General features: G+C 61.8%; 1 protein-coding gene across 2 annotated transcripts; it reads left to right on the top strand.

Moving 5' to 3' along the window:
• The first annotated feature begins 2,443 nt into the window (after positions 1-2,443).
• On the top strand, positions 2,444-24,004 carry SEMA3F (semaphorin 3F). Of its 2 annotated transcripts, XM_048316102.1 has the most exons (19): positions 2,444-2,550; positions 5,541-5,704; positions 13,952-14,112; positions 14,281-14,343; positions 14,749-14,868; positions 16,194-16,274; positions 18,377-18,470; positions 18,791-18,910; positions 19,995-20,134; positions 20,212-20,326; positions 20,514-20,583; positions 20,690-20,834; positions 20,950-21,172; positions 21,952-22,040; positions 22,308-22,349; positions 22,517-22,674; positions 22,755-22,822; positions 23,290-23,423; positions 23,502-24,004. In XM_048316102.1, exons 2-19 carry the CDS (start codon positions 5,593-5,595, stop codon positions 23,910-23,912), a joined length of 2,346 nt encoding a protein of 781 aa, XP_048172059.1. In that variant the 5' UTR covers positions 2,444-2,550; positions 5,541-5,592; the 3' UTR covers positions 23,913-24,004. The 2 variants fall into 2 exon arrangements, with proteins under 2 accessions (XP_048172059.1, XP_048172061.1); XM_048316104.1 differs by lacking the exon at positions 16,194-16,274.
• Positions 24,005-25,434: the final 1,430 nt, after the last annotated feature.

Here is a 25,434-nt window from a genome sequence, read left to right as displayed (position 1 = left end):
GGGGGAAGAGCTCCTGGAGAGGGGAAGGGTCCGAGGGTCAATGCACGAACAGAGGATGCAGTGACCCACCCCTCACAGAGGCTTGGAAGTGTAAAGAAGCTGGGGGCCAATTAACCTCACTGGCTAATTAGGACAGGAAGCCACAGGCTTAAACTGCAGCAGGGGAGAAGGAAGTTACGGGAAGGCTGATTTATAACTGCGGGGACTTGGGAGAGCTAATGGCTCAGTTCTGGGTTAATGATACACCGGGAGGTCCAGGACCCTTTCCGTGCCAGCAAGCCATGGATCATGGGGATGAGAGGGGATAGTGGGGACCCAGCTGCTCCTTTGGGGGTCTCCAGGACACCCACACCTGTTCTGGGGGCCAGGTCTTGGGGGGGTGGCCTGGGGCAGGGCTGGGCACTCCCTCTCCTGCCTGGCATCACCCCAACGCAGCTTGAGGGAGCAGCTGCAGCCCCCCCAGCGTCAGGCAGGTAGTGGAGGGGAGCTGAGAGCAGCCTCTGGCTGTGGCTGCCCCAGTTTTATTCGCTGCCAAATGTGTGTCACCACCCCCAGAACTGAAACCGGAGGCTGCACCGGAGCCCAGTGGCCCTGGAGTGCCTGGGGGGGCCTGGTGACCTGCCACCACCACAGCCCGGTGTGCTGATTTGCGGACACAGGGGACAAGGTGCCCCAAAGCATCGCCCAGCTCACCAGCTGCCAGGAGAGAAAGTGAGACTGGAAATTCAGGACAGCCTTTGTGTTTGGACCAGATCACGAGAGACTGGGGCTCCGAGGGGAAAATAAAACCTCTCCTTAGAAATTCTTTTATCCCAGGGAGCTCCCGCGTATCGTGTTTCGGGCCATTTATTTGTGCTGCTGGCTGAGGCCATTGCTGCTGCCCTCCCGCACACAGAGCGGCTGGTGATGAGAATCCGGCGACAAACTCCTCATTTTTCAGAGGAAGACAGAGGAGATGTATGAGGGTGAAGGACGGCGCCAACTTATTTCTGTGGAGCCATCCCTGGGAAAAGAAGAGGCAGCAGGGGGCAGATCACAGTGGGGCTGGGGGCAGACACCCTCTCTGCCCCCTTCTCAAGCACCAGCAGTGCCTGGGTGTCAGGGTGACCCTGCCTGGGTGGAAACCCTGCCTTGTAAACCTTCCCTTCTTCCCGTGGGGTAACTGGGGGAATGGAGGGGCACTGGGACAGGGCAGGGGTCTGTGCTCAGGGGAGGGATTTTTCCAGTGGCAATGTCTGCTTGTGGGTGGCTACTGCTCTCCATTCCCTGGACCTTGTGCCAGGATGCCTTGTCTCCCCCTGCCCTGCTCCTGCCCAGGGAGCCTGGCTCAGAGAAACATGATGGGTCTTAGATCAGGGCACCTTCCCCTCCAGCACCCCTTGTTGTGGTTTTTCAGTGTCCTTAACTGCTTGTTACCCCATTTGGGAGCAGGTTAAAAGGAGAGGCTGAAAATCTGTGGACGGGACCTCTGACGCCAAGGAGGAACGTCCTGTTGGGATTGGGGGGCATGGGGCCAAGCTCTGTGGTGCTTGCAGGGGGTTGGACCCATATCTGGGTGAGGAAGCCCTGGCAGAGGCTGCCAGCTTGGCAGAAACGGAGCAGGGGAACTGAAACACGCGCCTGGCATTTGGGGGACTCCAAGGTGTCCCCTTCAGGCAGGAAGGACCAGAGCAGAGCCACGGAGCTCAATTGCACAGCACCTGCCAGTGATTGCCTTGGGTGTGCAGTGGGACGGTGCTGGGCAGGGATCACCGGTGCAGGGGGAGAATGGTCCCAGAAAGGGATACCCAGGAACCAGCAGATCCTGGAGCAGAGGGATGCCAGAGCACGCGTACTGAGCTGGGATCACCCAGGTGCCAACAGGTCCCAGGGCCGCGGGATGCAGGGGTGCAACCAGAGCGGGCAGGGGTCACCTGCCTGCCCTGGGTTGAGGGCCGGGGGTCACCAGCGGGGGTACCCGGGGTGGGGGCGGCAGAATGAGCAAGGTGGGGCCAGGGACGGCGCCCCACTCGCAGCATTTGGAGATGCCGTTTGTGGGAGACGGTTTCTCACCAGAGCCGGAGCTCTCACAAAGCCGCCGACTCGCCGGGGCTCGGCTCCCCGCAGACCCCGCCGCCCCAGGCCGCCCCCCGCCGCGGCAGACAAAGGAGGGACGGCACGTATTTATCCGCCTCCTTCCCGGGACCGGCTGGTGGGCTGCGGAGGTGCGGCGAGCCACCGGCGGGCTGGCACGGCACGGCGGGGCAGCGCCTGCACCCCGCAACAAAGGGCCGGAGCCGGAGGTGAGCGGCGGGGGCGGCGCCGGGGCTCGAACCTGCGGCCCGGGGCGGTGGGCGTGGCCGGGGGCGGGTCTATGCAAACGACGCCCCCCGCGGCGGGCCCGCAACGGGGCCCAGTGGGGGCCGGGCCCCGCCCGGTGCCCGCCCCGCCCCGCCCGGCGCTCACGGGCCGGGGCCGCGGCGGCAGTCGCGGCCGAGAGATGGCGGGGGGCCGCGGGACCCCGGCGCGGCGCTGAGCCCCGCCGCCCTCCTCACCGGGACCCCCGCGGAGGTAAGAGCGGCGGCGGGCGGCGGAGCGGGTGCCCGGCGCGGGGGGCGCCCCGGGAAAACTTTCCGCCGCTCGGAACTCGCGCGTGTGGGTCCCCCCCGCCGCAACTTGCCGGTGAAGTGGGCAGGTGGGGCGGGGGCTGGTGCCGGCGGTGCGGTGCTGGGACCCCAGCCCCGAGCTGGCGGCGGCACCGGGTGCTTTGGAGACCCCCGCTCCCCGCCTCGCAGCGGGGCTGTACCGAGGTGGGGGGACCCTGTCGGTCCCCCTGCTCCCGGGAGCCGCGGCTGGGCAGGCGCGCCCCGGTCCCGCTCGGGGCGGGGGGACTGTCGCAGGGGACGGGGGCTGGCAGGGAGCTCCCGGGGCATGGGGTTGCGGCAGGGCTCGGCGGCGATCGAGTGCCCGGGGAGGGGGTGCCGGGGGACACACACACGCCGGAGAACGCCCGGCACCCTGGAGCAGGCTGCCGGAGCCCGCCCCGGTGGGACGCCGAACCCCGATGAGACGCCGAGCCCCGGCAGGACCCCGCGCCCCGGCGGGCTGGGGGTGCGCGGAGAACGCCCGGGCGGGGGGCGCAGGGGACAGCCGGCGCTCCCTGGGGACAGGCCAGGCGTACCAGAGCGCAAAGTTGTGCAAAGTTATTTCCCGGGTGCGCGGGGCCGCGGTGGACATTTAGCGTTATTATATTATGTTATGTTCTTTTTTCCCCCTATTTTTCCCCCCTTCCCACTGATGGCATCGCGCGCCGTGGCCGGAGGTGGGCCAGGCTCCCCTCCCACTGCCTATCCTGCCTCTATTGCTTTTCCCTCCCAAAATGTTTCCTGCTTTCTCCCGAGGCCACGGGGAGCAGGCGTGCAGGCAGCCCTACCCCTGAGTCCCCCCGGGGTACTCCCGAGGCATCCCCTCAGCCCTCTTTGGGGGTTCGATCCCCAAAAGGAGCCCCTGTTCCAGACGAGAAAACCTTTCCCTAATTGCTTGGGCTCGGCGGAGCTGGGTTGACCAGCCCGGGGAAGGGGGGATGAAGCCGAGCGGGATTTTGATCTTCCTGCGGCAGCACAAGCAATGGCCAAACTTTAATTGCTAAAAAACCCCTCCAAGCCCAGACAGCCCGAGGGCTGGAGGGCAGGAATGTGGCCGCTCTCCCCTGGAGTTCTCAGTTTCCCCGGAGTGCAGATGACCCTGGAAATGGAGATTTCCTGGCCAAGGTGCACTCCAGCGGCCCGTTTCCCTTTTTGCTTCCTTGGAATTTGCCTTTCCCAGCCGGGTCTGGGTGCCCCCCACTCACCGCCGGCCCTTTCCCCTCTCCTCGCCCTGCGCTTGCTGCGTTCCCCTCCTCTCCCTCTTTTCCTTTGTTTGCCATCTCGCTCCCTGTCTCTGACGCGTACGCCGCTCCATCCAAATGCAATAGTAGGATTTGCCAGAATTATTTCCTAAAGCTGCCGGGGAGAGGGGGGAGGTTTGGATGGAGGGGGGTTATTTAACTGCAACCAACTGGAGTTTTGGCTGGTGGAGGAATTGGGGGTGCAGGCTGTCCCGGCCTGGCGCTGATGGGAAGGGCAGAGCCTGGGAATGGGTGGGAGAAGGGGGAAGGCAGCCTGAAAAGGGATCGAACACCAGTACAATGGAACAGAGCTGGGTGTGCTTAGGGGCAGAGGAGCAAACTGAAATATTTACTGACCCCAAAGGCAAGAAGGAGAAAAAAACCCGCAGCCCCAGGGAGCAGCGGTGCCACCACACTCGGGGTCTTGCCCTGCGGCTGGTGACATTGCTGCTGCCCTTGCCCTGCTCGGGGCTGGGGCTGGTGGTGTGGGTACTGTGCACTGCAGGAGAGGCCAGCCAGACCACCCGGGTGGGGTGCGGGATTGCCCCCCTTGCAGCTCAGCATCAATTTCCGGGGTGCCCCAAAGGATTCCCGGCCATCCGTCCCGCTCCTTGGGTGTGCCTGTGCCCTGTGAGGCTGTGTGGTGGCAGCTGGCAGAGCCCCGGAGGGCATGCCTTCATGAGGGTGTCACGCTGGGGACCCCAATTCCCACAGAACTGACCCCCTTTGGCCGGGCTGGCTGGACACTCCCCGCATGCCTGAGCCCAGCCGGGTACCGTGGCACAGTGCGTCCCACCCAGGCACGCCGCTCCCTGGGGACATGAGGGGCTTCCCACCGCGGGCCTCCTCCCAAATCCTGCCTGAAGCACTCTGGAGACCCCCAGGAGGGTGCTGCCTCGGGAGAGGGGCCTGACCCAGAGGACGGTGCGTCCAGGAGGGGCAGTGGGGTGCGCGGGGGGCACTGTGCACTGTGCTGTGCCGGGGTGCGTGTGTGGCTTGCTGGAGGCAGCTTGGCGGACTCTGCTCAGTGCCGGAGCCCCAGGGAGTCCAGCTGCCTGGCACACAGGCAGGGCTTTTTTTTTTTTTTCCCTCTTCTTTTTCTTCCTCTTTTATTTATGAAAAAAAAAATCCCTTTTTTTTTTTTTTTTTTTTTTGTACGTTCTTGGAATAATGAAGTCCAGATTTCCTTCATGTTGGAAAGATTTGATCCCAGCTCTGCTTGCTGTGGCTTTGCTGGGGGCTGGGAGGAGAGGTGGGGAGGCGAGGGTTGGCAGTGGGACCCCTCTGGGTGCTGGGGCAGGGGGAGCCAGCCCAGAGGGGGGCTGGGGATGCTGCAGCTGAGGGGAGGTGTGAGGAGGGATGGAGGGATGCTCCTCACCTGGCCAAGGCTCGCTGTCTGGGGTGGAGGAGGGTGCTGCAGCAGCTCTGCCACGCTTGCCTCGCCCTGTGTGCTTGGCTGGGCACCCAAGGAGGTGAGGCTGTGGCCCCCCGATTCGTGCCCCCCGCCCCCCAGTCTGCAGAGTGGAGTTCAGCCTCCCGGGGCTGGCTTCCAGTCCTCCCCAGAGGATGCTGCGTGCCAGCGGGTGATGGAGAGCAGGATGTGGGGTTTGTACCCCTCGGGGGGGTGGCGGGTGCAGCGAACTGACATCCCTCCCACGTGTGCCCTCCTTGGCAGGCTCGGCTCCCCCAGACTCCCCTCGATCTCGGCGCCAAGGCGCGTGCCCACCATGCCCGTGGTCGGTGTCCTCCTCTGGGCCACCCTGCTGACTCTGGGCTGGCGGGCTGCCCATCCCAAGGACCACAGCTTCGCTACCCCCAGGGTCCAGCTCTCCTTCAAAGGTAAGAGTCTGGTTGTTGGAGTGGGGGCAGGGTGGGACCCCAAGATGGAGGAAACCACGGGCACCCCAGTTCAGGCTCCTCCTCCTCCTCCTCGCTCGGGGGGGCATCAGCAATCTGCACCCTCAGAAATCCCCATGGGAATCCATATTCAGGTGTGGCTGAGCTCCCAGTCTGCACCAGCAGACGCAGTCTTGGGGGGCTGGTAGCCTGCTTAGTCCCCCCAGTATGCTTCCTGTTGTGGGTGGGTGGCTCCCTCCATCTGGCAGAGCTGGGTGCTGAGGTGCAGGAAGCCCCTCCGGCAGCACCCCGATTCCAGACAGCAGCTTGACGCCGCCCCGACCCCCCCAGCTGGTATTAACGCCTGGGAGCTGGCAGGGAGCCGGGAGAGGCAGGAGGGGAGGGTGCTGGGTGGGGGGGAAGGGGCTTAACCCTTTCGTACCGGGGCTGTTTAGCCCACCCAGCCACTCTAGGAGCTGTGGGGGGACCCCTGGGTCAGCTTTGGGGTGCCCATAGGTGGAGGGGTTTGTCCTGAGCTCCTGTTTCGAGGCTGCTGAGCAGGGCAGTCTGGGGCTGATGAGGCAGGTCCAAGGGCTGCAAACCTTGAGGAGCGGAACGGAAATTGTCCCTGCTGGGCGCTTGCCTGCTTGGTTGTGTGTCAGGAGGTGACAGACATGAGGAGTCTCATGTCTGCCTCCCCTTGGGGTCCGTGGGAGAGCTGGGCTGTGCTGCCTGTGCTGTCCCACCGTGGCTTTGCCCTCTGGTCGCCTACTGAACCTGCAAGCCCACGGACGTGGGGGCAGAACTGATGGTGAGCACAGCAGAGGCAGGCAGGAGGGGCCGGGGGGCTGACAGCAAACGCAGTAGAGAAGCAGCAGCAGCCACGGGTGTTACAGGCTGGTCTTGACAGAAAAAATGGCTGGTATGAAGAGTCTGGGGACAAGTCCAGGCTGGAAAGCAGTGAGCAAGTTCCTCCCCAGAGGCAGGCGCCACTTTCCTCTCCAAACAGCGTTTTTGGAGGGTTTTGGGGGCTGCTGGAGCACTTCAGCTGCTGTATGGATTCTTCCCCACCCTGGCTTAAAACACCTTTTCCTCACAGCTGTGGGGAGCGGAGGCTCCAGTAAGGTCCCACCTGGACCCGCTGCCCACGGCTATGGCGTGCACTAGGAGTGAGATTAATTCTGGATAGGCATGGTTAAGCTTGCTGTGCCACAGGTTTGGGGCTGGTTTGGGGTTGGTTTTTTTTGGCCCCAGCTGGTTGGGGCAATGGTTCCTGGCTGTGCTCAGGATCTCCAGTTGTCCTCCCTCCTGCCTGAGGTGGTGTGGAGGGGCTCCCCCTGCCCTCGCTGCCTAGAGAGGGGATTTGCGGTGGGAGGAGGGCTGATTTGCACTGGCACATGGAGAAGAAATGCCAGTGGTGTGCTGGATCCAAGCACATCGGGATAGGGAGGGTTGCCACTCGCCTCTTTCCTGCCTGCAGTCTGACAAGGGTGGCAGTGGTGAATTTTCCCGGGGTCTTCCTCGAGGGCCAGCTAGGGGCCACACACCAAACTGCTGGTGAGCAGCTTCCTGAGCTGATAATCTGCCCACAGCCTCCCTGAAGCCATAGGACCATGAGTGACAGTGACAGTGGCACTTCATGGATGGTCCAGCCCCTTCTCTTGCCTGGACAGGCAGGGATAATACCCAAAAGCCCAGCCCCAAATCCCCCAGTGCAGCTGCAGACAGTGGGGTTGAGTGTGATCTGTCTGGGCTGGGGGACACTGGTGTGATGAGTTGGGCTGGACTCTGCTGTCAGGGATGGCTGTGGTGCCACAGGGGACCAGGTGGCCGTTTGTGCAGCCACAGCTGCTGGGGTTGGGGTGCGGGTCTCCACCACAGCATCCTTCTGGCTAAAGCATCCCGGTGCCAGGGTGGGATCAAGGTGGCCTTGTGGCCAGGGTGCTGGGGAAGGAGCCACCATGTCCCCAAGTGTGTCCCCCGGCGCCTTGCCTGGCCAGGCCTGGAGCCCTGCCAGCTGCGGGAGCGTCTCTGGGTTTGTTTGCCTTTGCTCGTTATCGCGCGCCAGAGGTTTGTCGCAGCTCCCCGGGGCCTGCGTCATCCTCTACGGAGCCCCGGCGTCTCTGAGTGCATTAAAAAAATTACATCCATAAAATACTGAAGTGATAGGAAAGGGGTGGGAACTGAGCTGTGCCCTGGTGCAGGGTGATGGGCCGGCCAGGGTCAGTCCTCCTCCCATCCCGTCACCCCTGTGGTCTCTTTACGTCTGTCCTCCTCTCAAGGCTTTCCTGTCCGTGTGTCGGCAGGAGGAAGGTGACCAGCATGGAAAGAACAGTGCTGGGAGCGGCTCCGGCACAGCTCCCTTTTGCCAACAGCTCTTCCCAGATCCCAGCCCAGTGCCGGCCAGAAATAGGGTGGATATTTTTAATCATCTCCGTGCTAACAATTCACTCGCTCCCCACACTGCTGTACACATCCTGCAGCCCCCTCTCCTCTGGGCCTTCCTCCGGGCCGGGGGCTCGGGCACCAGAGAGGCTGGCCCATTCCCCACGAGGATGCAGGAGGTGATGATGATGATGATGATAGTGATTCATCCCTCCGTGTCCTGCTCCCCGTCCAGCGTGGGAAAAGCATGCGGGAAGGAAGGGTGGGCTCTCGCCCCGCATCACGGCGGGAAGCCCTCGAGGTCAGGGCTCTCCATGGGGCTTCCAAACGAGAGCTGCTCCCCACAGTGAGGGGAACAGCCATGCTGGCACCTCTCGGAAAAGCTGTGGCTGAGGTCCAGCCGGGGGCAGCCCTGGCAGGGAGGGGCTGGGTGAGAGGCAGGGCAGTTCCTGCAGGGGAAAAAAATTACTTTAAAAAGAATGAATCAAGCGTGGAGTCTCCTCTGGGCTCCACTGCCAGCCCCCTGCGTGGCCTGCCCCTGCCTGCCTTGTGCCTCAGTTTCCTTTCCCACCCCGCTGGCATCTCTGCTGGTGGCCAGGGGATATCAGCACACTTGATCCGGGCCAGGGGGTGGCAGATGGCTGGAGAGGAGCCTGGACGGGGGACCATGTCCCGGGGGCCGCCCAGGCACCCTCCTAAGCTGCTGCAGCTGTGGGCACTGCTTGGTGACAGCAGGATGGGATAAACACAGGGGGGTACAGGACGTGCAAGCAGGGCCAAGGGCTTAGGGGCAGCCAGTGCTGGGAACGTGCTGGGAGCACTGGCACTGTTGGTCCCCACCCTGGCATGAGTGCCCCATGCTGCTCCTCAGACCCTGTAAAGGTCAGGGGGATGCCATAGTCCCCTTTCCCGTGCGCTGGGGGCGGGGACATGGGGCTGAACCCTGTGACCCCTAAGAGGATTTCCTTGGCTGGGACAGTGGGGGGCTGCGGCAGGGCCCCTCCACCCGCTGGGACCGGCTGCTGCTGGGGCTGAGCTCCCTGGCTCCGGCTGTGAAGCTCTATAATCTCCTTAAACCCTCCCCCCCCAAAAAAACCCTGTGCGATTTCAGCCCCCCCAAGTCTATATTTAATAAGCTAGTTATCACTCAAATTAACAATGCTTCTTATGGAACAGCATGGCCCTTCCCGGGGTCCTGGCACGGGTGTTCTCCCCACTCCAGTGCTGCTTGGGCACAGAGCAAAGGGCCTGGAGCAGCCACAGTTTCCACCCGGCACCGTGCCTTCCCCTCAGGGCTGCGGAAGGAAATAATGTCCAAAAATCAAACAAAAAAGCCCAAAGAGCAGTGGGTTGGGGCACCGCAGCTCAGCACTCTGCTTTTGGGGTGATTAAAGTCCTTCTTTCTGAAGCCAGGCTCGTTCCTGAAGGGGATTTCATGTTGCTGGAGCATCCCCTGACCCAGCCAAGGGCCTGGTCACCACTGCGGAGTGATGCTCGGTGGGAACAGGGTCCCCCCTGCCAGCGCTGCTGGATGTTGGGGCACATCCACCCATCAGCGCTTGGGGCGGGCTGGCCGGGGGATGAATCAGCGGTTTCCGCTGAAAAAATGTGGGTTTTCTGTTTTTTTTTTTTTTTTTGGCTTGCGCCCAACCGGCCGGGCTGTGATGGCTGCAGGGAGCACCTGGCCGGCACTTCTTTCATCCCGAGGGATTTGACCCGGGCGGCTGCAGCACCTGTCCCCTGCCGGCACGGGGCGATGCTCCAGGGGGGCTGGAGATGATCGGGGGTGGAAGGCAGCAAGCGGGAACAGGAGTCATTTCATCTCCCAAGCCCCTGCAAGGCAGCTTCGGTTTCCTCCCACCTGTGAATCGGTTAAATGGGAAAAGAGCTTGGCTGGGGGCCACGGAAACTCTCTTATTACATGTAATTAGCTTAATTACATCATAAATAACCCATCAAGGGGTAGCGGAGTGACGCTCAAACAAATAAGCAATTCTGCTTTCATCGGACGACCCACCCAGCTCTTTGATCAGCCCCAATAACAACAAATGCTTTAACCACGAGAGGGGACGCATCCAGCCCCCTATCCCTCTCCTGGCATTGCTCCCCATCCTGCCCCTCTGACGCGTACCCAAAAAGCTGCATCTCAAATTTCAAGTAGGGGAAAAAATGAGTAGGGAACATAATCAGAATTTGGGGCACGCTTCTAAATTTGTGGGATAAAACGCTGCAGGATGGAGATGGGATTTATCCCTGCTGTGCCAGGCTCCCTTGGGATCAGTGCTGGGCTTCTCCATCGGCATTTAAAGTGAATTCATTCTCCCCCATGCAAAGAAAGGGCTCCCGAAAGGCGCTGGCTCCGCCAGCCGGGGGGGGGCGGGGGGGCGGGAGTGCGGTTATTGAATATAAACACGCCGTGTAATTTACATGCTAATTATGTTGAATGCGCTACAAGCCCATAATTAGAATCTAATTAGGTGAGAGTGCCTGTAATTGGTTTTGGGGAATGCAGTGATGGTGCACCTGGGGAGGTGACCCGCTCGGGTCGTAATGGCATTAACTCTTCGTGCTGGTGCCCTGGTGATGTTTGGGGGTGTCGGGAGGATTTGGGGGGCTGGGGTGGAGTGAGGAATCCCTCGGGGTGCTCGGTTTATCGAGAACCCCCAAAATCTCTCTCTGGCTTTGGAGATCAGCACTGGTCTCCGTGCCAATGGGTGTTAAATAGGGACCACTCACCCCTGCCCGATGGGGGCCAGTGGTGACAGCCAGCAAGGGTGGCACTGTGGACAGCTGCCGAAGTTGGGAATGCAGCCCGAAATTGGCATTGCAGGGGGAATTTGGCTTTGCAGAGCATGCAGTCGGGCGGGGGTGCCGTGGGTAGAGCAGGGCATCGCGCCTTGTTGTCAGCCCTGGGGCTCCTGGCCGCCGGCATCACTCGAGGGCGCGGGGTAATTACAGCTCAACGCCCAAGGACACAAAACGATTGCGGGCAGGAGAGTCCCAGGGGGCTCGGTGGGGGCTCCGCGGAATGTTGTGAGGCGACGGTCCCCAGGGAGGCCACCCTGGCTGTGATGCCGAGCGGCTCCTGGCTCCGGTGCTCGGCAATTAAATTAGGATTAGGCTCCCGGCCAGCCGGGGAAGCTTTGCCGGTGCCGGGATTGGCAATGGCGATGCCGGGGGGAATATGCTCGTTGGGGCGCATCGGCTAATGAGCCGGCTTCTCCAGCCCGGCTGGGGCCCCTGCCCCGCTCCATCCCCAGAGACACCCCATGGCTGCTGGGGGAGGGTTTGGGGGCACGGTGACACTGGGGGCTTAGGCAGTGCGATGGAGGTTTGGGAGGTCAGAGGTTGTGGCAGGGTCTTGCCCGCCCCGCCATCCTCTTTGGAGAGGGCGTTACGGGGCAGTGGGTCCGTCACCGCCCTGCTTTGGGAGTGCCCCCTCTGATCGCTGGGCCGTGGGGGGCTGAATGGAGCCCCCGGCGGGGGGCCAAGGCCCTTTGTGCTACTGGTCCTGTCCCCTGCCAAGCCCTGGAGACGCCCATCCTAATGGATGTGGGATATTTGGGGCTGTCACTGACATGGAACCCTCCACCACCAGTGTCCTGGAGCTCCAGGATCCCGGGGCTGTTGGTGCTGGCATCCCCAGGCTGGGCAGGGATGGCAGATGAAGGATTGTCCTGGCATGGGGGCTCCTGTCCAGTTGAAGTGCCATCCCTTTCTCTGCCTGCTCCAGGTGTCTCTGTCCTGGGTGGGAAGCCTGGGCACACGACTCCATCATTGGCAGCCGTGGACGAGCTCTTCTGCTGTGCCTGTGCCACCCACTGCCAGAGCCACCCTGCCCTCTCCTGGCTCCCGAGCTCGGTCCCCACCGACACCAGCATGGCACTGAGGGAAGCACCAGCACGCACACACGGTGTGGGGCACACACCCGCACACACACGGGGTATGGGCCCGTGGGGCAGCGTCAGGACATGGGACAGGCAGGGACCAGACCCAGTGTGCCACGGCACAGGCGGGGATTGCTGCAGGACAGGCTGGGACGCCATGGGTGGCATGTGAGCCAGCACCAGCAACAGGGAGCATCTGGAGCCCAGATGGGCCAGGCAGGAGGAGGAGCCTGCTGTGGGTGGGTGGGTGAGCGGCCCCCCGGCCCCCCATCCGTGGCACTGTTCCAGTGCACCTCTGCCATGGCCCCCTGCCTGCAGCCCAAACTCCAGCCCTTCCACATGCCCACGGTGCTCGTCCTGTCTGTCCAGCCCGGGCAGAGGGGCAGGCCCCAGGCCGGGGGCGGTTCCTGTCCCCACAGCCTGCTCCCACGGTTCTGTGTGTGAGCACTGGCCTCACTGCCATGGCCCAGCGGGTCCAGCAGCTGTGCTGGTGCCCCACTGCGGGACTGGGGAGCACCGCTGCCAGCCGGGGAACAGAGGGGGTGCCCTGGATGGGGAAGGGACCCTGGTGGCACCTGTGGGACATTCCAGTGCCTCATGCGGCCGGGAGGTCAAGGAGATCTGCAGGCACTTGGCCTCCCGTTGGGAATGGCAGCTGGCTGCTGGAGCCCTGCCCGGTGCTGCCTGGAAGCCGGTGTGATGCTTCCTGACACTGACCTGCGGGACCCTGCTCCGCCCCTCCCCGGGAAGGGGGGTCCCCAGAGCTGCTCCCAGTGCCTGCACAGGGCACCCCTCTGCAGGGAGGGACAAACTCCACAGGGTGAGGGTGCTCTTTGTATCAGTGTATCATGGGTGTGGCATCCCATGGCTGTTGGTGGCATCCAAAGAGGATGACAACTCTGAAGAATATGGCATCTGGGGCAGATGGCATCCCATGAGGGTGACATCCAGTGGCTGAGGGTGGCATCTGATGGTTGGTTGTGGCATCCAAAGAGGGTGACACCTTTTAAAAGAGTGGCATCTCCAAAGGAGTTGGCTTCAGAGGCACATGGCATCACGTGGAGGTGGCATCCAATGGCTGTTGGTGGCACCTTAAGAGAGCAGCACCTTCAAAAGGAAGCATATGGGGAAGATGACGTCCCATGGGGGTGGCATCCAGGGCAGATGTCATCCCATGGAGGTGGCATCTGATATTTGGGGGCGGTATGCAAAGAGGGTGACACCTCCAAGGGGAATGGCACCTCCAAAGAGTGGCATCTCCAAAAGGTGGTGGCCTCCAGGGCAGATTGTATCCTGCTGGGGCGGGGTGCTCTGTTTTACTCCTGCCCTGGCCCCTGCCGCGTGGTTGTTGGCACCGGCCCACATCATCTGCAGCACTTCTGCCTTCCATCTGGCTGCCTCATTGCACTTGTGAATATTCATGACCCTCATTATCCTCTTTCACTCCTTGCTCCCACACTTAGGCTAAAAATAACTTTCCAAGGGGGATGGGGTGTGGGGGGCGGGAGGCTCATCCCCTCCCCTGGAGCTGGTTCCTTGGGGTCCCAGCTCCCCCATCCTAGGAGCCAGAGGCTTGGCTGGAACATGGGGTCACAGTGCAGGAGAGGGATGATGCTGGAGATTTTGGGAGCTGTGCTCTCTGGGCTGGGGTGGCAGAGAGCCCCTGCCTCCTGCCCCATCTCAGTGGCAACTTCCACTCCCTGCTGGATCTCCTGAGCACAGGTCCTGATGATTTCTCTCCTGCCCACTCTTGGTTGTCCCAACTGGCCACGAGCTTCTCTGTCATTGTCCCATGTCCTGCATAGAGGTGGCAGTATCATGGTGCTCATGGAGTGGAAAGTGGGGCACCAAGGGACTGGAAGGCGGTGAGCACCTCTTCTCATGGGGTGTCCTCCAGCTGGGCCCCGTCTTCCCTCAGGGATGACCCTGAAGACAGGAAGTCCCTAGGGTACTGACCCTTTCCTCTTTCCCCTTGTAGAGCTGAAGGCAACAGGCACAGCACACTTCTTCAACTTCCTCCTCAACTCCAGTGACTACCGCATCCTGCTGAAGGACGAGGACCACGACCGCATGTATGTGGGCAGCAAGGACTATGTCCTCTCGCTGGACCTCCACGACATCAACCGCGAGCCCCTCATCGTAAGCTGCCAGCACGGGGCAGGGGGGAGCGGGTGGAAGGGGGTAATTGGGCACTTTGGGGGCCTTTTGGATGCCAGGGCGAGAGCTCCATGGGCATAACTGGTGCTGGTGGGGCAGTGGTGGGGCCACGTGGGAGTCCTGCTCTGCCCTGGGTTGGTGTTTCCACAGATCCATTGGCCCGCGTCCCAGCAGAGGATCGAGGAGTGCATCCTGTCAGGCAAGAACAGCAATGTGAGTAGCTACCATGAACCCCCTTCTGGCAGTGGAGTGGGGCTGGTGGCTGGCACTGGAGGGGGGTTCATGTCCCCGTGTCCTACCCTGGAAAAACCCTCCCCCAGCATGAACAGACATGTCAAGATGGGGTGGCACTCCAGGGTGTCGCAGTGTCCTGTCACCTATTCTGTTCCAGCCAGGCAGGTCCTGGAGAGCTTCCCGTGCAAGTAGGAGGCCAAGCTCCCCATGCTGCTTCCTCTTACCAGCCAGAGCTGGGCCCTCCAGCTTGCCAGCTCGTGGCCCATGCCAACCCCTGATCCGGGCTGTCCAATGACCCACTCCATCCCATACCCACACCAACATGGCCTAATCACAATCTACAGCCCCCGTGCTTGGGTTGACACGTTCTCCTCTGCTTCCCAGGGGGAGTGCGGCAACTTCATCCGCCTGATCCAGCCCTGGAACCGGACACACCTCTACGTGTGTGGCACTGGCGCCTACAACCCCATCTGTGCCTTTGTCAACCGCGGGCGCAAAGCCCAGGTGAGGGGTGGGAGGGACGGGGGTACTGAGTGGTGCCTGGCACCGTGGTGCTGGCACAGCCAGCTGGGGACTGTGGTGGGGTGGGTGCTTGGCTCGGCTCTGCTCTGCTGGCTGGTGGGAGGGGTTGGGGGGCTGAGGGTTGGGGCAAGGGCAGGCTGGGGGCGACCATGGCTAATGGTGTTGTGCTGCTGAGCGGGGCCAAGCCATCTCCACAGACCAAGCACTTCTCCTTATGCTGGAACTTGGCTGTACTCCGATGGCAGCTTCCACACAACGTGCCTTCCCACCCTGCTGGCTGCAGCCACTGCTGGATCTCCGCTGGGACAAGGGACCCGTCAACCCAGCTTCCCACTGCCAGGCTGCTGAGCCCCTCACTGTGGATTCCAAGGATGCTTGGCACCATGCCAGCAGCAGTGCTGCACAGGGAGAACCCTGCAGAGATTGTGGCAGCACGTGTGGCTGTGTCAGGAACAGCTCCGGATGGATGTCACCCAGTGCCAAGGACCACAACATGCAGTGAGAGGGTGGCATCAAAGCTGCATGCCACCCGGCAGGATGTGTGGCAGACAGAGAAGCATTTTCAAGACAGCCCTTGGAGGGAGCCAGTCTCTGCAAGTAGCAGCATGTGTATCCCAGGGGTCCCAAGCCCTGTGAGGTGTCTGTCCCCTCCACACTGGGGTGACAGGTCCCAGGCTGTGTCTTCTCCTGAGGTTGGAGAGGGAGTTACCAGCTCAAACAGAGGGAGGATCACGTCGCTGGATATAAAGGACAGATGTCTGCCTCAGAGCCCCCAAGCCTGGCACGGGCACTGAGAGAGGTGGATGCTACTCAGACCAGTCCAAATTGGGATTGGACTGGGACTGGAGATCAGCAGCATATGAGGAGGACCAAGGGTGCTAGTGCATTTGAGGACAGCACTAGCTGTCCAGCAGAGCCAGTGGCAGTGTGGAAGCGTTCCAGTGACCCCATGGTGCTGATACCTTTGATGCTGAGGCATTGTTCATCAGCACAGGAGGAACAAGGTGGCAGGTGCCGTTTTGAGCCCCCAGGTATGAGCCCTGCCTGGCTGGCTGTGGGCAGCCATCTCTTCACTCTCTCTACCCCATGCTAGGGCACCCCAGTTCTGTGGGAGAGAGCAGAATCCATCCTGGAGAAGCTCCTGCTGGAGGCCAGCCCAGCCTGGAGCATCAAGGAACCCAGGGGGACAGCAGTGCTGCTGCTCAATGGGCATCCATCACCCCAGCTCTTGGGGTCCCCTACTCACCCCTGCCCTGGGGGTCCTTCCCCTGCCGGCGCTAACTCTCTGCCCTGCTCCTTTTCCCCAGGGGTTTCCGCCGAGCCAGCCGGGAGGCCGGGAAAGCAGATCCACCGACAGCCCCCTCAGCCCGAGACCAGCACAGAGCAAGGTGGGAACCGGTGTGGGAGCCCGCCGCAGCCGTGCCCACCTCTCCCCAGGGGCACGCCAGAGCCGCGGGCTCCTTCGTCCCACTGGCATGCTTCCGACCCCTGGGCCGGGCGCCCCGTGCCATGGGCATCCCCGCCATCCCCTTCCCTCTCAGCACAGCATCTCCCGGCCACCGGCCTGGCGTCGGCTTTCCTTCTCTCACTAACTCTTTCCTCCTGGTCCATGTAGGATCCCCCCCGTGGGGGACACTGTCAGGGATGGTGGCTTTCCACCCACCGCTGACTTTGCCTGACTCCAGACTTGCTGTGTCCCTTGGAAGTGACACAAGGAAGTGACCATGTGTCAGCAGAGCCACAGGGCTTGGGATGATTCAGGGGAGGATGCCAAAGTGATGTGCAAGAAGGTGTTTGGGTAGGGCCCACAGAAGCATTACTGAGCAGCTGTTTCGCCTTGCCCCAAGAGGGACTTGTGTCATCCTGGCAGGCAAGTGCCCTCAGGGAGGTGACAGCATCCCCAGCTTCTGGGAACACCCCAGTGTGCAGCAGATGCAGTGTGCACCCTGACAGTGTCACCCCCGAGCCTCTCCCCTCCGGACTAACATGGGTCAGTGCATGGGCTGGGGAGCATGGGGGACATGGGCACCCCGGTGCAGCCTGGGGCTCCCCCAGCCCCTCAGGTGGTTGGGGGCAAAGGGTGATGCTTGGCAGTGAGCATCTCTTCGACTGCGGGCAGCTCCTGCTGCCAATTTCCCAGTGCCAGCTGGGAAAACACTCTTGCCATTTTAGCCCCCTCAGGTCACCCCAGTTCCTCTGTCCCTGCTGGGGAGAGGGTGTGTGTCCTAGCAGGAGCTCCCTGGGGGCTGCCAGCACGTGCTTCCCAGCAGCTCCGGTGCATTTCAAGGTGCATTAGCCGATCAGCAGTGCCAGCACCACAATGGCTTCCATGTTGCCTGACCAGGAGGGTGAGATGTGCAGCCAGTGCCAGGGCTATGCTGGAGAGAGAGAGGTTGTCCATGTGAGGCGTTTGCCCACCTCAGGAGCAGGGCCAGCGTTGGGCAGAGGCGTTTGTGATGGTGATGGTGGCACAGACAGCGCAGCGATGCAGATGGTGAAACGTGGCTGTGCCCGTCTCTGGGCCCACATGCTCCAGGAGGAGCTGGTGTGAACAAACTCTCCAATGTGAAATGCCCGTGGTGAGATCCCAGCCCCTCATCCCCTCCTGTTCTTCCCAGAGCCAGTCCTCTGGCAGGACCCTCCTGGCCTCTCAATGAGGCGTGGCTGTCACCATGTCCACCACTCATGTGCCAAAGCCAGGGCACAGGGCCAGTGGGCATCTGCCTGATTTGGTTGCTCAAGGTTCCCCCCATGCCCAGGCTCCCCATGGATGCTCCTGTGCTGCTGCTTTGTCTCAGCTGAGGGTGGTCCCTCTGCCAGGGTGAGGGGTGATCTGGCTGGGCCAGCCTGTCCCTGTGTGCCCCTAGCCAGCACTGGCAGAGGATTTTGAGTGTGTCTCCAGAGGCAGTGTGGGTCTCACTCCTGGCTGGGAATGTGTGGTGGTGCCAGGGGGAAGGCAGAAGTGACAGTGGGAAGGCATCCCATGGAGCAGACACAGCATCTCACCGTGTGAAGAAAAGCACTGGAAAATGGCCCCTGGCGAGAGAAGTACAGTGGGTCCAGCAGCCGAGCTGTGCTGAGCTGTGCCGAGCTGTGCCGCAGGCCAAACCCTGCCTGCTGAAGCTGCTGGACTGTGTGACCTTGCTGGGCAAGCGGCGATCTGCAGCACAGCCAGCTGGAGTGAAGAGGCAGTCAGAGGGGGATGTTGTCCCAGACCTGGGAGATGGATGCCCCACTTCAGCCTGGTGGCTCAGCCAAGTCTCCAAGTGGTGGAGGGCATGGAGAAGCACCCAGCATTTTTGGAGGAGTCACTCACAGGAGCTTCAGCTTCTCAGGAGACCTGCAGACCCCTTGTGTGGTCCATCCGCATCTGTCCTCGCTGCTGTGTGCCATCCTGGAGCAGGCTGCCTCTCCTGCTGGGCTTTGGGAGCTGTCACATGAATGGAGGGGTGAAGGTCTAACCAGCTGCTCTATTTGCTTCCTTCTCCAGGATTACATCTTCTACCTGGAGCCAGACAAGCTGGAGTCGGGCAAGGGGAAGTGTTCCTACGACCCCAAAGTAGACACCGTCTCTGCATTAATAAGTGAGTCCTGTGGCTCCCTGGTGCCAGGGCTTCCTGCGCTGGGCAGAGGGAATATGCAGGTGGGATGGAGCAGCTGCTCCCACCAGGAGCAGGGTTCCTGCTCTGCTACCCTTACCTGCTCCAGCTGGCCAGGCACCTGGCTCAGCTGAGGTGGGGATTGTGGTAACAGAGCAGTGCCAACCTCCAGAACCCTCTGGAATGGTCACAGGCAGTGGGTCTGGGTTACCTGGTGGCTACCAGCCAGGTCTGGGGCTGGCAGTTGAAGAAGGTGGGTGGATGGGATGAGGTGGGGGTTCCTGGCTGACCTCTGCTCTCTGCAGATGAAGAGCTTTATGCTGGCGTCTACATCGACTTCATGGGCACGGACGCAGCCATCTTCCGCACCATGGGCAAGCAGACGGCCATGAGGACAGACCAGTACAACTCTCGCTGGCTCAACGGTGAGTTCAGGTGTCACTGGCCCAGGTGCCCTGGGGACCCCTTGGCTCCAGCCCTAGAGATGAGACCTGGCATGTGGTCCTGCATCCTTGTGCCAGGACAGAGACAGCAGCCAGCCTGGGCAGGTGGGTGGGTGAGTGGGTGGGTGGACGGATGGAGAGATAGACAGAAGATGTATTGGTGGATGATGGATGAATGGATGATTGGTGATGGATGGATGGATGGATGGATGGATGGATGGATGGATGGATGGATGGATGGATGGATGGATGGAAGAATTGATGATGGATGGATGGATCATGGAGGATGCATGGATGGAGGATGGATGGATGGATGAATTGATGATGGATGGATGGATGGATGGATGGATGGATGGATGGATGGATGGATGGATGGATGTGCAGGCACAAGAGCAGGGATAGCTGTGTGGGGCAGTGACAGACATGCCTGGAGCTTTGCTGGACGGTGGGAGCAGACAGCTGGTGAGAGATGGGGCTGGCTCTGCTGGTGTCTGTGCATGGGATTCTGCAGCGCTGAGATGTCAACCGTGTTGCCTGCAGTCGGTGACCCCAAACATTCGTCCTGCCCCCCTCGGAGCACCCTGCCTATGGGGCAGCAGCTGAGTAAACAGAGCAGAGCAGATGGGATGATCCTGCCGGGCCGGGGAGCCAGCGGGGTGGTAACCCGAAGAGGGGGAGCTGTCAGCGCAGGCTGGACACCGGCTGATGGATGGCAGGGAGAAGCTTCCTGAGAAGCTTTCATGCTGTGTGCTTCCTTCCTGGGGGGAAGACTGGTTCCCACCACCTTGCTCATAGAGCTGATGTATCCCTTCAACCTGTGGACCTCAAGGATGCTCCCAGGGACCTCAGGGATGCTTCAAGCCTCTCCTGGTGCACTAGGGATCAGAAGAGACAGCCAGTTCCTCAGATGCAGCTCTTGCCCTGTGACCACAGCATTGCTTTTCCAGGAGTGGGGTGATGGTGCAGCAGAGGGGGGCTCAGCATCCTGCTGTGGATGGGTGCACAGCAGCCATGGAGCAGGGGTGCCGCTGGGCTGATGGTGCCGTGCTGTGCTGTGCCATTCCAGACCCAGCCTTCGTCCGTGCCCAGCTCATCCCTGACAGCAGCGAGAGGAATGATGACAAGCTCTACTTCTTCTTCCGAGAGAAGTCGGCTGATGCCCCACTGAGTCCCGGGGTCTATTCGCGCATCGGGCGCATCTGCCTGGTGGGTGTGGCAGAGGACAGGCAGGGAAGCAGGCAGGGGGACAGGCAGGGCTGAGCACAGGGGTCTCACTGTTGCAGAATGACGACGGGGGCCACTGCTGCCTTGTGAACAAGTGGAGCACCTTCCTGAAGGCCCGGCTCGTCTGCTCTGTGCCGGGACCCGACGGAATTGAAACGCACTTTGACGAGCTCCGTGAGTGTGCGAGGAGAGGGATGGGAGCCTTCTCTACCCCTGCAGGCTTGGGGGGCACCCTGGGCAGAGCTGGGGACCCCCTTGCTGCCCCCTGCCTCTTGCTCTTCCATGGGTAACTGCTCTCCCTGTACCCCCGGTGTCCCTGCCCACCTTCCCTATGGTGACACCTCCATCTTTCTGTCCCAAGAGGACGTCTTCATCCAGCAGACTCAGGACACCAAGAACCCTGTTATCTACGCTGTGTTCTCTGCTTCGGGGTGAGTGCTGACCCTCCTGGCATGGTGCAGCAGAGGAGGGGGTCCCAGCTGGGTGGGTGTCCTGGCAGTGCCATGACAAAGGTTGGCAGCAGGTCCTTCCCCCCAGGTCGGTCTTCAAGGGCTCTGCTGTGTGTGTCTACTCGATGGCTGACATCCGCATGGTCTTCAACGGGCCCTTTGCCCACAAGGAGGGACCCAACTACCAGTGGATGCCCTACACAGGGAAAATGCCCTACCCCCGTCCGGGCACTGTAAGTATCCCCCAGGCACCACAGGGAGGGGAGCCAGAGCCTGCCAGGCAGCTGGCACCCTCAGAGCTGTGCTGGGGTACCGACTCACCGAGCACTGGTGACGTTTGTGCCACAGTGCCCCGGGGGGACCTTCACCCCATCCATGAAGTCGACCAAGGACTACCCTGACGAAGTGATCAACTTCATGCGCGCGCACCCGCTGATGTACCACGCCGTGTACCCCACGCACCGCCAGCCGCTGGTGGTCCGCACCAACGTCAACTACCGCTTCACCACCGTGGCCGTGGACCAGGTGGACGCGGCAGACGGGCGCTATGAGGTGCTTTTCCTGGGCACAGGTACCCACGCCGCGCACCGCGGGGAATGCAGCATGCTCCGGCGCGGCCCCGGAGGGCGCGGGCACCACCAGGGCTGGCCAGAGCACGGTGCCCTCCACCGCTAGAGCGGGGTGAGGGGCTGAGACTGCCCCCCCCCCGAGATCCCCGCCCCTCCTCGAGAGTCCAGACTGTTCTTTCCCTGTCCCGATGCCGTCCCACAGGCACTACTGTCCTGCCTGGTCCTTCCCTTAGCTCAGCTCCTATCCCTGAAGCTGCCAGTCCAGCATGATACTTCCCATCCTAGGGATTCTACCATCCAGCCTCATCCTTTCCTGACCCTAGCACCCATCCAATTTGCTTCCTATTTCCCATGCTAACCCGTCATCATCCAGCCCTGTGCCTTTCCTGTCCAGTTGCCCATTCTACAGGCACTGACATCCAGCCCTGTCCTTCCCAGACCTCAGTGCCCATCCTGGGGACACTATCATCCAGGCCAGTGCTTTCTCTACTCTTAATGGGCACCTCAGAGCCCCCGTGATCCATCCTGGTCCTTGTCTTGCCCTGTTGCCTGTCCCCATGCTGCCCTGGGTGGTGGCAGTCTCTAGGCACAGGGAGTGACCTGAGCTGGCACACTGCACCCCTGAGCTGGCACACAGCTACCTGCCACAGCAGGAGAGAGATGGGGATGGGCTTCGGGGATCCTTCCTCCCCGCAGCCTCAGCAGGGACCCCCTTCCCAGGCAGGGAGGGCACGGTGCCCAGGGGTAGTGCTGAGCACCTGGGCACTATGATGTCTTGCAGATCGGGGCACTGTGCAGAAGGTCATCGTGCTCCCCCGGGATGACATGGAGACAGAGGAGCTCATGCTGGAGGAGATTGAAGTGTTCAAGGTAAGGGCTGGCATGTCCTCTACTCTGCTGAGTGTTCTTGACCCAGCCAACCAGCCCCTTGGGACACCAGCCAGCCCCTTGAGACATCTTGGCCAGCTCTGGAGGGACTCCAGGCATTGGTCCTCCTGCCTGCTGCCCACTCGCGTCTTCCCCTGCCTGCTCCGCCTGCTCCAGCTGCCTGTGGGGGGTTTGGGGTGCTCACCCCAGGACTGTAGTGTCAGTCCAAGCAGTCACCCCTCCATCTTCTTCATTCCTCCCCTCATCTAGGTGCCAGCACCCATCAAGACGATGACCATCTCTTCCAAGAGGGTGAGTCAGAGCCCGTGGCAGGGGGCTGGGTGGGGAGATCCCATCACAGGCCCAGCTGTGGCATTGCCCAGCTTCATCACAGCACCTTCCGGAACAGGAGGCACATGGAGGCCCTAGCGCAGTGGGGATGAGGTAGCATCTCACCCTGTCCTCTTTGTCCCCAACAGCAACAGCTGTATGTGTCCTCGGCCGTAGGCGTGACCCACCTGGCCCTGCACCGCTGTGACGTGTACGGGGAAGCCTGTGCTGACTGCTGCCTGGCCCGGGATCCGTACTGCGCCTGGGATGGCAGCGCCTGCACCCGCTACTCCGCCTCCTCCAAGAGGTACAGGGCGGGCTGGGGAGAGGGTCAGGGAGTGACCCCCCAGCCCCAGGCTCCCCCTTTCACCTCCCACTTCCCCACAGGCGGAGCCGGCGGCAGGACGTCCGGCATGGCAACCCCATCCGGCAGTGCCGCGGCTACAACTCCAATGGTGAGTGGGGTCTGGGGCAAGGCCCTGCAGCGTGGGGCAGCTGGGAGGGGAGGCTGAGGGCACCCGCCGGGAGGTGGGGACATGGGGATTCTCTGGTGGGTTGATGGTTTGTATGGGAAGATACACAGATGAATGGGTGGATGAGTGGATAGATTGGAGAGGAAGATGAACATAGATGAGTGGATACATTGGGGATAAGAACAAGCACAGATGAATGGATTGGTTCATGGATGGATGGGCAGATGGATACATTGGACAGTAGGATGAACATGGATGGATAGATGGATACACTGGGGATGGAATATGGGTGGATAGATGGATGTGTTGGGGAGGAGATTGAACAGATTTGGATGGATAGATGGATGGATGGATGGATGGATGGACGGACACCCACCCTTGGAGACAGGGTGGGCAGGGGAGCAGTGCAGTGGGAAGGGGGTGACCTGGCTGCCCATGGCCCCCTGCAGCCAACAAGAACACGGTGGAGGCCGTGCAGTACGGGGTGGAGGGCAGCACAGCCTTCCTGGAGTGCCAGCCCCGCTCGCCCCAGGCCAGCATCAAGTGGCTGCTGCAGAAGGACAACAGCGACCGGCGGAAAGAGGTAGGGCAGGGCAGTGCTCCGGGGGTGCCGGGGGTGCCGGGCGCCAGCCGGCTGAGCCGTGCCCCCTCTCGCCCCCAGCTGCGGGTGGAGGGCCGGGTGCTGCGCACGGAGCAGGGCTTGCTGCTGCGCGCCCTCCAGCTCAGCGACAGCGGCCTCTACTCCTGCACCGCCACCGAGAACAACTTCAAGCACACGGTGACCAAGGTGCAGCTCCGCGTCCTCAGCAGCCGCGCTGTCCACGCCGTGCTGGTGCAGGCGGAGACCCCTCCTGGCCTGCCGGGTGCCCCCACTCCCCGCTACCAGGACCTGCTGCAGCTCCTCAGCCAGCCCGAAATGGGACTCCTGGACCAGTACTGCCAGGGCTACTGGCGGCACACAGCCGCCAGCCCCCCGCAGCCGCTGGCTGGCCTCAAAGCCAAGGAGCAGCAGGACCAGAAGAAGCCTCGAAACCGCCGGAATCACCAGCCAGAGACCTATGGGCATACATGAAACCATCATCAGGGACTTTGCTAGCACAGTGGTCTATTTTTCCCCCCTTTTAATATTAAAAATATCTATAAATAAATATATATATATATATACATCCACGCACACACACACGCAGACACGCGCGCTCCCCCCTCCCACGGGAGGTGGTATTTATTTGTAGGTTGTACATAGTCAACCTGGGGTGGTCCTACCCCCACCTCCCACCCCCAGGGAGGAGCAGGGACGCCTGGGGAGGAACAGGGACCCCCGAGGTGGCTTCAGTCACCATCACTGTCTTCCCCCCTGCCAAGGACCCCCAGATCCATGCAGGGACCACAGGTCACTACAGCCACTGTCCCCACAGCTGGGGCATGATACCATGCTGGGGGATGGAGGTCCTGGTGTGGGAGGGGATGATGCCCTGGGGAGTGCAAGGGAGGTGAGGTGGGGAGGGGAGACAGGGAGGGGAGGCAGCAGCAGACGAGGTCTGCCCACGGCAAGCTGGGCGTGGCCATCATAGCTTTGTGCCTCAGTTTCCCCACAGGGTTATGGAGGAGCAAGCGCTTTCTGTGGGGAAGCTGCAGACCACCAGGCAAGCTGAGGAGGAGGGGGCTGTGGGGTGAGGGTACACGGCTCTGTCACCTCACCAGGGGCTTGGCAGGGGAGAGATGGGACCTTAAGGTAGGACCGAGGTGTTCAGGCAACAGTGGGGGCTTGGCCCCAGGGTCTTTGGGTGGAGAAGGGAAGGAGAAGGGGCCGTGCTGATGTGAAACCTCGAGCAGCTGCTGGTGCTTGGTGACAGTGGCACCCAGGGGTGTTTGGGGCACCCAGCCCATCAGTCGCCCCCTTGGGGCACCCCGCTGGGTGTGGGGGGTTGTAAAGAGTGTACATGGGAAACACAGGGGTGACCAGGGCTAAGTAAGTGCTCCCTGCTGCAGCCGGGGGCACTCCCAAATAAACACTGGCTTTGGGACAGAGGCGGGCGCTTGCGTGTGCTCTGTAGGGGATGGACCTGGCCCCCACCACATAATCCCCTGAGCCCTGCCAGGGCTCCCCTGGGGGAGCCCTGGGCCACTGGTGCTGGGGGACAGGGCAGGGGCTGTGGGGAGGTGGCGGTAGTGGGTGGTACTGCTGGGTGTTGGGGTACACTGTGCTGGGCTGGTGGCTGGCCGCCAGCACCGGGTGTTGCTGAAGGCACTGGGAGCACTCAGAGTCCAGTACTGGGGGCACGGGAAAGTACTGGAGCACTAGGAAATGGTACTGGGAGCTGGTACGTGGTGGTACTGGGGGCATGGAGCAGGGAGAGACTTTACAGAGGGCACTGAGGGTGGTAGTGGATGACACTGAAAGCACTTTGGTTGGTATGGGCACGGTACCAAGCTCCTCTGAGTAGTTCCTGGAGGCACTGGGGTCAGTGCTGAAAGGCCCTGGGGGTAGTACTGGGAACACTGGAGGTTGGTACTGGGCAGTACTGGGAGCACCAGGAGAAGTACTGAGGCATTAGTATTTGGTAGTAGGAGCTGGTACTTGGTACTGGTAGCAC

Source organism: Corvus hawaiiensis, chromosome 11 (genome assembly GCF_020740725.1).
Source record: "Corvus hawaiiensis isolate bCorHaw1 chromosome 11, bCorHaw1.pri.cur, whole genome shotgun sequence".
NCBI classification, from domain to species: domain Eukaryota; kingdom Metazoa; phylum Chordata; class Aves; order Passeriformes; family Corvidae; genus Corvus; species Corvus hawaiiensis.
This window is presented reverse-complemented; position numbering and strand designations above follow the sequence as displayed.